We start from the raw sequence: 10,795 nt of genomic DNA on the forward strand, positions 1-10,795 counted from the left end.
CTCCATACCCATTAAAAGGGATAAATTGTGATAGAGTATGAGTGTATGAGGAACAAGAGAGACAGTCCAGAGTCACTCCAAATCAAACAGTGGCAGGACATGACCCAAGCGATGAAAGTGGAGTTGTGTCCCAACAGACGCCAGCAGTGCCCCAGAGGCAGAGAACAGAGAGAAGAGTGTCTGAAGGGGATCACCACAGAGGTCAGCACCTTCTTGGAGTTTCCAGTTTAGGAAAAAGATGTTGGAGATTATTTAGGGATTCTTTCAAGGGCTAGAGAGTTCAGGGAGATAAGTGAAGTCTAAGAAGACTCCAGCTCCTAAGCCACAATCAGAAGATGTTATGAGAGTCTGGGGGATGCCCAGAAACCAAATGGCTACCTCAGTGGACAAGGGGCTCCAGTGACCAAGGAATGCTACTTGTCTACCCCCTACCCCTCAAATTGCTGGTTGCCCAAAAATTCAAGATGGCCAAGCCTTAAATATTATGGTCATACAAATAAGCTGATGATTGTCATAGTACTGTCATTACAAAGTCACACACACACACACACACACACACACACACACACACACACACCACCTACTATAAAAGGATTCAGGGGCTTGTCAAAATGAGAAAACCCAATAAAGACCCCATTCTTAGGACCTGGCTGAACCAGAATTTCCCCCCAGTTCCTTTACTGTCTTGACTTTTATTCAGGTCTCTCTCTCTCTCTCTCTCTATCTCCCACCTCCCTCCTCCTCTTTCTCCCTTGCTCCCTCCCTCCCTCCCTCCATGTATGTGTATGGTGACATAGGCATTAAAAAACCATAAATCCTCCATGTAATCTTTAAGGGTAAGGCTAAAATTGCAGGCAAAGCAAGCTTCAGGTCTTTCTCATTGAAGTGCCCCTGGCCTCAGATAGCTTGGCTTCTAAAGTCTCATAGTTCCATCTCAGAGATTGCCCAGTAGGGACATGACAATTTTCTATATCCTTTGTATTCAAATGGAGGCCAGAGGCAGGTGTCTGGCCCAGCAGACCTGGATCCCAAAGCCTTAGGCCTCAGGGAAGAGCCAGGACAAGAGTTGAGCCCTAATAAAAAGGCACAACCCTACTAGGAGATCCCAAATAGGAGAGCATTGAGTAGGAGATGCAGGATTGGAGCTCTCCCTGCCCAGGCCATGGGATTAGCAGACACCCTTGTGAGTAAGAGCCCTTGGTTTCTGCACTGGAAGGAGCATGCTCCTTCTGAAAGTACCTTGAATAAAAGGACGAAACTATTTTCACTGGCATTGTCCCAGGGAAAAAGGCAAGGGCAGAAAAGCCTATTCAGTGTCAGCTTCTGTGTGGAGCCCAGGACCAGGTGAAGGCAGAGCTGTCTTCATGGCCCTGGGGACACTGCAGCCCAGTGGGGCATGGTCACCATGGGCTGGATCCTGGGGTAGAATCAGGGCGTAGGTGCAGAGGAAAACCAGCACCAGGACCAAGTCTAGGCCCAGGCAGAGCCCACAGTAGGCACTCCTTCGACTACAGGGCTCCTCGCTACCCAGATCCAAGGAAAGCGACAAGTGCGCCCTGCAGTCAGCACAGCACGCAGGCCCTGAGGACCAGAGCTGTCTCAGCAGGACAGGGGGCTCAGAGACCAGGACACACATCGCTGGAAAATTATGGGATTTGAGGATCAGCGACGATGTCCCTGCCTCCCTGGGAGCCTGTATTCCCAGCCAGACCCCACCAGCATGGACCAAAGATCCCAGGTACCTCCAGCTCTCCTCCCACTGCCTCAGGCTCTTTCTGTGGGGATATGTCTTTTCTAGTCATCCAGAAAGTCCTCTTTTGTCTCCTCCTAAGAGGGAAATTTCTCACGAAGGAAAATTTAGTTCATGTAGAGAAAATCTTTTCATTCTTGTGATAGCACATCCTTCAAAGAGGATAGTCTCTGTTTCTCATAAAAAAGGATATTTATTCTTTCCAGATAGATTTATTTCTTCTTATAGTGAGTGGTATCTTCTGTCTTTGTTGTGTGGAGTATGTCTTAGAAATCCCAGGAGTCTGGGCTTAGAGGAAGGAAGGAATCGGCTTCACCTTATACTGAAGTCCTGTTTGGCTTCTCAAAGGGGACCAGGGCCCGGGAGGAAGGTTGATAGTGGCACTGCACACCCACCTCCAGCCCAGGTTCATTGCTTCTGGTCAGATGATTATACACACACACACACACACACACACACACACTAGCGGCCCATTGCACAAAATTCATGCACAGGTAGGGTCCCTAGGCCTGGCCAGAGATCAGGGCCAATCAGGTTCCCTGCCTCCCCACCTCCCCCTTCCCTCGCTCCCTCAGCACCCCGCTGCCACTGGTCACCTGCCATGTTCCGTGCTGCCCCCTGGTTCAAGCGATCGAACTCCCAGTCTCCCAGTCGAACTCCCAAGGGGGCACTTTGCATATTAGCCTTTTATATATATAGATATCCTTCCCTGAGGATGTTTTTATTGATTTGAGAGAGAAAGAAAGACAGAGAGAGAGAGAGAGAAACATCAAGAGGATCAGTTGCCTCTCATAAGCGCTCCAATTGGAGATTGCGCCTCTCTTATGTGATCAACTGGGGATGAAACCTCAACCTAGGTATGTGCTCCAACCAGGAATCGAACCCACAACCTTTTTGGTGTACAGGATGATGCTCCAAACAACTGAGCCACCCGGCTGGGGCTCAGATACCATATTTTTAAAATATTTTATTTTTTTTCATAATACTGTCATTACAAAAAATACAAAAAAAAAACCTACTATAAAAACATTCAGGGGCTTGTCAATGTGAGAAAACCTAAAGACCCCACCCCAGGACCTTGCTGAAGCAGTCTTACCCTAGATCCTGCACTACTGGATCTTTCACAACTCTGGGAATGGGGTGGAGTCACATAGGCATCAAAGGGCTGGAAATTTCCCACACAGCCTCCATGAAGGGTAAGAAATAAGTAGTTACACATATCACAAAAATGGGATTTGGAAGTTTTGGGGTGGCGAGGCCCTGAGTTCAGAGGTGTGGGGAGAAACCTGTGACCCTGAATCTCTTGCTGGGGAATAGCTGCCACCTGACCCCAAAGCCCTTTCCCTTCCTGATGAAGGCTGGGAGATGGATCCTGCCCCCCACCTCTTAGCTTTAATACAGCAGGCCTCCTTCCCCTCCCTCCATGCTTGCCCACTCCTGAGAGCAACAGGGAGGACAGAACTTTCAGTTCTGTGGGGTCTGGGCAGGGGAGCTGTCTGGGAGGCGGCTGAGGGCCCCGTTCACCTCCCTGGCCCAAAGGAAAAGTGTCTCGTGCTCAATGGCCCGGTTACGGCCCTTCCCTTTCTATCTCAACCTGGGAGAGGCACAGACAGCTCTAGGTGAGTGCTTTGTGTGTGTGAATATGTGTGTGATAACCTCGGACACTGTGGACTAGGGGGTGGGGCTGGGGTGGGAAAGCAGCGTCCTTTCTATCCTCTTCCTCCCCCATAGGCGGAAGCCAGAGGGAAGGGAGAGGCGAGGTGTCAGCAAAGCTGAGCGGGGAAGGAGGGTATGCTATTTACAGGCGTGGACAAGGAACCTCTATATCTTCAAGTAGCACTCAGGTCACTCTCCAGCCACTGGAGTGGGAACTGGATTCAAAGCTAGTGACATGAAAATTGACCCCTGGTCTGGGCTAGTTCTCCCCACCCCTCCCTCCCACTCCCCCAAGGCAGCCCAGCTCAGAAAGGGGTCAGGGACAGGAACATTTTCCTGAAAAAAACAGTGGCTTTTTTTTTTGCATTTAAAAAAGTTGCCAGTGTCCAGTGGACATCAAGTTGGGTGCACATTGGGTGGGGCGAGTGAGGGGGTATTGCTGTGGTAGACTCTGGGCTGGCTGGGGCAGAGCCTAGGAACAGGGCAGGTGCTGCTTAAGGATCTGTCGTGTCTGTGGTGTTAATCTGTCTGGGAAGCGAACTTTGAACTCAACAATGAGGTCTCCCCGTTGGGTGGGCACCTTGGGGAAGGGAAGGCCCTCCCCACGGAGTCTCTTCACGGTGCCTGGCTTGATGACATCATTGCAGGGCAAAGCGATCACTCGGCCATCAATGGTGGGAATGTTCACGGTACAGCCACACAGTGCCTGGGGAAAATGAGGCAGATAGTGAGGAAAAGGTGGGGTAGAGTGACTGGGAAGAGAGAAAAAGATTAAAATGGGCAAAGAACGTCCCTGTTACCCCCTCCCCCCCGCTTCACACACACAACCTGACCCAGGCCGCACCTCCTTGAGGCTGATGAGGGCACTGTAGAGCACGTTGGTACCATCTCGGCGGAAGTGTGCGTGGGGCTTGTCTTTGAGCACAAAGACGATGTCGGCAGGGATGTTGTCAGGTGTGGCATCGCCCTCTTTGGGGAAGGTGATCTTGGTGCCTTCCTTCCAGCCACGCTTGATAACGATGTGCAGGATCTTGTCCTCGGTGCGCACAGTTCTCCCATCAGGGTTGAGGCGCCGCCTCGTGATCTTCATACGCTTGGTGGAGCCGTGGTAGATCTCCTCCAGGGACACCCTCAGCTCATGCACCACAGGTGGGTCCTGCACCTTGCGCCGAGGGTACAGTGGCTCGGGGGCTCGCCTGGGACCCCTACTCAGCCCATTGAAGCCAAAGCGGCCGAAGGCGCCAAATGGGTCCTCATCATCATCCACATCCATGTCATCGGGATCAAAACCACTGAACGGTCGAGTGGAACGAGTGCTGGCAAAGAAGATATCGAAGGGGTTGGAGCCACCAAAGAAGGAGGCAAAGGTGGCATGGGGGTCCCCGTGAAAGGTGTAGTGAAAGGAGCCACTGGAGCCACCTGACGAGCCACCGCCAGTCTTCAGGCCTGGAGGGAGGAGAAGTTAGGGACAGTGTGGCTGGCCTGGGCCCACCCCAGTCTCCTCTCCCCGCTCTCTAGCTCCCAACTCATGGACCTAGAGAAAGACGGAATCTCTAATTGCCAGAGAGAGGGCTGGCCTAATACAGTAAGAAAGTTCTCTGGCAAGATTAATTTTTACTCTTAATTATATTTTTAATAAAACACATCTGAGGTTCAAAGAGGCCGAGTTTCCCAATGGGTGGAAAAGCTTAGAGTAGAAGTCTTCGAGGATGTGACTTCCGGTCCTGTAATCTCTCCCATGTAACCATGACCCAAAGATGTCTCAGAGCTTTGTGGCTGGCCTGGGGTCACATTACAAGTCATATCTGGCTCTGAAATTTTTGCTTATCTCCAAAGACACACAGAGCATGAGGCAAGTGGGCAAGATTTGATGACACAGGGGCTAGTAAGTGACTTGCCCTAAATCAAGTGGGGATATGGTCCAGGAGGAGGCCCACTCTCACTCTGCTTCTAGCAATTTCTTCTTTCCCTGACTTCTGCCAAATGGGAAATAAGGAGGGCTCCCCAAAGCAGGAAAGCTCAGTAGCTTGGAGATGAGGAGCTACTTCTTTAGAAAAAGTTTTCAAATGCTTTGTTCCCATGGTCAGGGCTCACAGTGTTGCACAACTGCAGGGGGTGCCATTCACACATTGTATAGACATAGACTACAATGGGAATGGAGCTCCCTGGAGTTGTATAACACCAAGCCTTACCCCTCACACTTAATATCAGAGCAGCCAGAATGCATGAATGAGCTGGCACATTGTGGGTGGGAACCCCAGCTGCTCTTGCTGGAGTTAGGTCCTGTCTAAGGAGGCAGCCTTAATGGGGGGATGGCAGTGGTGAGGATGGGGATAGTAGGGCACAGAGGAAGGAGCGAGGTGGGTATTAACACTGACAAGTGATCTATAACATGTAGACTTAGGGTGGAGCCCAAGCTATGGGAAGGGACTCTTTTTTTAAGGCCTTTTATCTAGAATTTCAATTGGCTATGGAAGCCAGAGCCTAAATGAGCCTCTGATTTCATTAGATTTGGATTTCATTAGCGAGGCCAAGTTCAGAGACTTGTGGCAGCGGCCTTTTCACCCCTTTCTTAAGACGCAGGGTCTGTTCTTTCCTTCTGTTGAGGTGTGATTATCAGGTGAGTTCAAGAAGCTTGGCAAAGCTCAGCAAAAGAGGGAGGTTGGACTAATGACAACAGGAAGGGGTAATTTCTCTGTGGGGATTCCTGACTTGTCCCCAGCCAGGGCTGAGTACAGAGTCTATGTGCACAACTGTTCTGTCTGGCTGATGGGGAGGAGGCAGGGCGGACAGAAATATCACCCACATTTCCAAGGCTGCTTTTCCCTCCCCAGGCTCTGGCCGTCTCCTTAAGGCTGTGCTGCATCCTCCTGGGTTGCAGACCTGCTTTAGAACCCAGTGTCTGGGCCTAGGGGCTCAGCTATGCCCTTCACTTAGGCTTGGTCATGCAGGAGGGTTAAGTTTCCAGCTCTCTCCCAGCTCTCACCTTCCTAAACAAAGGTGAGGCAAGTGGAGGAATGAGTGCAATTCCCAGAAAGATCACATGGTGGCATGGTGTCTGCAACTCGACCCTCTTTCCCCACCTCTACTCCCATTCCTCCATCCCCGAGGAAAAACAAATTCTTAGCTGAGAAAATACCCCCCTCTCCCCTCCCACCTCCAAGACGCCTGGTGAATCTGGGAGTTGGTAGGTGAACAGGGAAAAATGGAAGGAACTAGTGGCATGGAGACATACGAGAGGGGGCTGGGAGGACCGGGGTGCCAGAAGATAATGGCATGGGACACAAAGCAAGGAGGAGAAGAGGAAAAGAACATTCTTTTGAGTGCCTACTCTGTACCAGAAACAGTGCATATGGTTAGCCTATCTAATTGGAGGCTACAGTGTACAGTGGGGAGAGTAAGGAGGGGAATGTAAAAGAAAGGTGCATGCAGTTAGGGAGGAAGGACAGTTTCTCCCAGGAAGGAGAGTCCTCAGCTGTGACTATGTCTCTTAATATAGCCTGACAGGTGCCTGAGGCTGGCGGGTGGCAGGCGGCCCTGAGGGGCAGGCCCAGAATTAGCTGCTACATCATGCCCGTGGGATGTGCTGGGAGGGGCCGCCCTCTCAGAGGCTTTATTTGGGCCTTTCCTGCCACCCTGTGCGTGGCCACCAGCTACCCCAGGGAGGGGGCAATATGCCAGCAGCAGTTTCCCTTCCACCCTTGGATCTCTGCCACTTCCTCAGGGAGGCGAAGCCATACCTCTGTTCTGATGGCCTGAAGTGGGCAGAGAAGGGAACAACCATGTCTCCAGCTCAGCGCCCCAGTGGTTAGTTCCCAGGCTGCTTAAGGGTCAAACTTTTATGCTGATGAATGTAAATGCTCTGTCCTCAGAGAGCCACACACTCCCTTTCCCTAACCTTCCTCATCAGCCAATGAAGCAGCAGGGACTTCAGGCAGGACTAATAAGGGCTGGGAAGGGGTGTGAGAGGGGGAAGGCCTCTGGTTCTAGCTTCAGACCTCGCTCAGGCCTGAACTTAAGCAGGGAGAGGGGCAGAGAGAGGTGGGGGGAACTATGGTAAGCTGAGGCTGGGAAGTGGGTGGTCTCTTCTTTCCTCTGGGCGTCAATGTTAGGAACACTTGCCTCCCTCACCCCCTACTCAGTCTCCAGTTCCTGGTTATGAGAACTGGGTCACCTAGGACCCCAGACAAGGACAGGGGTCCAATAGCAGGCTGGAGCGCTGCTCTCTTACCTTCCTCCCCATACTGGTCATACAGGCCTCGTTTCTTAGGGTCACTCAGCACATCATAGGCCTCTGCAATTTCCTTAAACTTCTCCTCAGCATTGGGTTCTTTGTTCTTGTCTGGGTGGTACTTCAAGGCCATCTTCCGATATGCTTTCTTGATCTCATCCTCATTGGCTCCCGATGGGATCCCCAGAATCTTGTAGTAATCCTTTCCCATCACAGCCACTGGACCGGCACTGGTCTCCTTGTTTCTGAAAGAAATCCAGGGCCAATGCTTGGTGCCTCTATTCCCTTCTGCCCCAGTCTTGCTCCTGATGATCCTGCAATCCCTAAAAGTCACAGTGTGACTTTGCTGTGGGCCTCTGTCTCCCCATCAGTACAATGAAAGGTTTGGACTAGATGATCTCTTCCAGCTTGGACATTCTAGGATTCTGTGATTCTTTCCTCAGTTCCTGGGTTTTCCCAGCAGCAGCCGGGGGGCTCTGGCCCACTTCTTGGAGCTAGGCTAAGGCCCACATCCTCGGGCCGGACTGAGGACCCCCGAAAGGACCTGCTGAGTGAGGTGGCACCATGGACTGACAAAGCCACGCACAGAAGCTGGTGAAGATCAATGTACGGGGTGAGGTCACCTGAGTATCGTGGTCTCCTACGCCATGCCTCAGGCATGGTGCCCAGGCTAAGGGCAGCTGGGGCAGTGGCCTAGGACTGGGGACAGGCCTGGATCTTCAGCCAGCTGTCCTGGCCAACCGGGCTGAGTCAGGGTGTGGGTGCCTGGAGTTCTCTCTGCATTGGAGACCCCAGGCCCCCCTGCTCTCCATCCCCAGACTGTGCTAAGCCTCACATGTGACTCAGATCAGAGGATGACTCACAGCCTTTGGAAACTGCCATTTCTAACTCCCTCATTAGCAGGGGGATGATCACTGTCCTTCCCCCAATCAGGGCAACTGTTCCCTTTACTCATCTCCCAGTGTCTACACACAAAATGTGTGTGAAGACATGTCTGTGCCGCCTAAGCACTAATGTTAGTGAACAAAAGCATCCTGGTGACAGGGCCTTTTTAAACCTTAGTTGTTAGGAGGCAATTGGGCACTAACCACCATTTCCTTAATAACTACCCTCTCTCTCACCTGCCCAGTGGTTTAGGATCTGGCCCACACTCCTCTGATAGTCCCTTCTAAGCTAGATGCAGGGCATTGGTTATATGAGGGAGAAACATGAGGCTCCAATTCTTCCATGCCAATCTCCCTCCCCCAATGTCCCCGTGGTGAATATGCAGGGAAGGGGACATTCCTGTATCTAAAGCTTTTTGGGAGAATGGCCAGAAGCCATTCTCCAGCTCTTCTGAGTTTGGCCAACCCCTACCAAAGCCCGGAGAACCCGAGTCTTTCTAGCAATGTCCTGGGCTGGCAGCCACAGCTAAGGCCTGCTTTTCTGCCTCTGACTACTTCAGCGAGGGGTACAGGGCTTCCTGGCAGGAGTGAGGGCTGTAATGGGTTAAGAGGAGGCCTCAAGACTCCAGGTAGGTAGGGACCATGGCCCTAGCTCCTGCCCCCACAGGGCTTGTTGCAGGTGGCTGGGTTGACTCATGGCTCTGGGAGTCACCTCACTCTGACAAAGAGAAGGCTCCCAAAAGGTGGGTACTCCCCTCCTCCCCCGTATCAGTATGTCAAGGCTGGTGGGGGAGGCGGGGGTTGGAGGAGGCAGAGAAGAAAGAGCAGCTGGGGGAGGGCAGCCATTTTCGGAAGCAGCAGTAAAAGCCGTTTGAGCGGGAGCTGGGGGTGGTCTGCCATCTCTGCCTTGGCCCACACCTTCCTTCCCCAGGGACGGGGAAGGAATCCTAGCACACCAACAGGGTGCCCCAGGGAACTATAGCAGCTTCCAGGCAGAGGGCAAATGAAAGACTTGCCACTTCTCCCACCATCCTCTTGATGTCCCTGCATTACCTCTTCATCTGGCCAGCTTCCTCCCTGACACCCACCTGCTACTGTTCCAGATCTAGAATTCTCTTGCCTCCACAGACACAGGGTGATCTCTTTCAAGAATTGCCTTTTTCTCCCTCCCTCCCCCTACCCAAAAGCCCCGCGTTGGAATGACAAAGGAGCCCCATGGCATGGCACTGCCTTTGATGGAGGAGAAGAAAGGATGTTAATGCTGAGGCAGGAATGAAAAACAAGGAGAAATGGCAAGGGGGCTGGTATAGGGCGGGGAGATGGCTGATACAGAAAATGAAGTACTGATGGAGGGGGATAAAGGGTGACCAATGGCAGTGGCTGCGGTAGAAAATGGGTTACTAGGGGGTTGAAAGGGAGATACAGAGAATTAAAATACTGGAGATGTTTGTGGAAAATAAATGGATGCCTGGAGGGTTTGAGATGAATGATAAGGTGTACACTTCATTCAAATGTAGGGGTGCGGTAGAAGGCACTTACATGTAATGGGAAGGAGATGAGGATGAAATGGAGGAAGCGAGGAGGCCATGGAGGGGGATGTGATGTGGAGGATTTGACTTGGTATGGGCATGAGTGCCATTCTCCGGAGGGACTTACCGAAACTTTACAAACCCATTCAGCGTCCACGCTCGAAGTTTTAAGGGCTCCAGCTGAATTTTAAACATCAAGCTGGCTAAGAAGTCTTCTCCCCAGAAGTGTGGGAAGCTCCGGAAAGCTCCTCGGGCCTGCAGTGGGGATGCTGCTGGGGATGGGCAGGAGAGCACTGTGCGCTTAAACATGCCCAGCCCAGCCCCTCACCTCTGCTCGCTCCGCTGGAGCCTGCTTGCAGCTCTGGCAGTCACCTCCTCGGGTCCTCAGAGGCACTTACCCAGCAAAGGCCTGTCCCGTGCAACAGGAGCTGGACCTGATGCCCAGGCGTGGACAGTGAAGGGATGGGGTCCAGTGGCCACCAGCTCTTAAGGGCTGCAATGTCTGGCTGCTTGTGAATGGCTGTGTGACCGTGTGGCAGTAAGGCTGGCAGCGCGAGCGTGCGTGTGAGTGGCAGCGTGTGTACCTGTGACAGGTGTGATTGTCTGTGAGGGCCCGAGAAGCCCCAAGTTCCTCTGCCTCTCTGTCGGGGAGGACCCGACCCCAATCCCCCAGAACCTACTCAATGAAGTCACTGACGGGGAGTCTCCTCCCTCGCAGATGGGCGGGGAGGGGCGGGGCAGAACC

General features: G+C 52.4%; 1 protein-coding gene across 2 annotated transcripts; it reads right to left on the reverse strand.

Moving 5' to 3' along the window:
* Positions 1-2,699: 2,699 nt before the first annotated feature.
* DNAJB5 (DnaJ heat shock protein family (Hsp40) member B5) lies at positions 2,700-10,789 on the reverse strand. 2 transcript variants are annotated; one of them, XM_015560553.1, is made up of 4 exons: positions 10,379-10,789; positions 7,638-7,882; positions 4,251-4,852; positions 2,700-4,112 (listed from the first exon to the last, which is right to left on the reverse strand). In XM_015560553.1, exons 2-4 carry the CDS (start codon positions 7,846-7,848, stop codon positions 3,879-3,881), a joined length of 1,047 nt encoding a protein of 348 aa, XP_015416039.1. In that variant the 5' UTR covers positions 7,849-7,882; positions 10,379-10,789; the 3' UTR covers positions 2,700-3,878. The 2 variants fall into 2 exon arrangements, with proteins under 2 accessions (XP_015416039.1, XP_006758605.1); XM_006758542.1 differs by having other exon boundaries at positions 10,178-10,789.
* Positions 10,790-10,795: the final 6 nt, after the last annotated feature.

This window comes from Myotis davidii, unplaced genomic scaffold, assembly GCF_000327345.1.
Source record: "Myotis davidii unplaced genomic scaffold, ASM32734v1 scaffold534, whole genome shotgun sequence".
NCBI lineage: Eukaryota > Metazoa > Chordata > Mammalia > Chiroptera > Vespertilionidae > Myotis > Myotis davidii.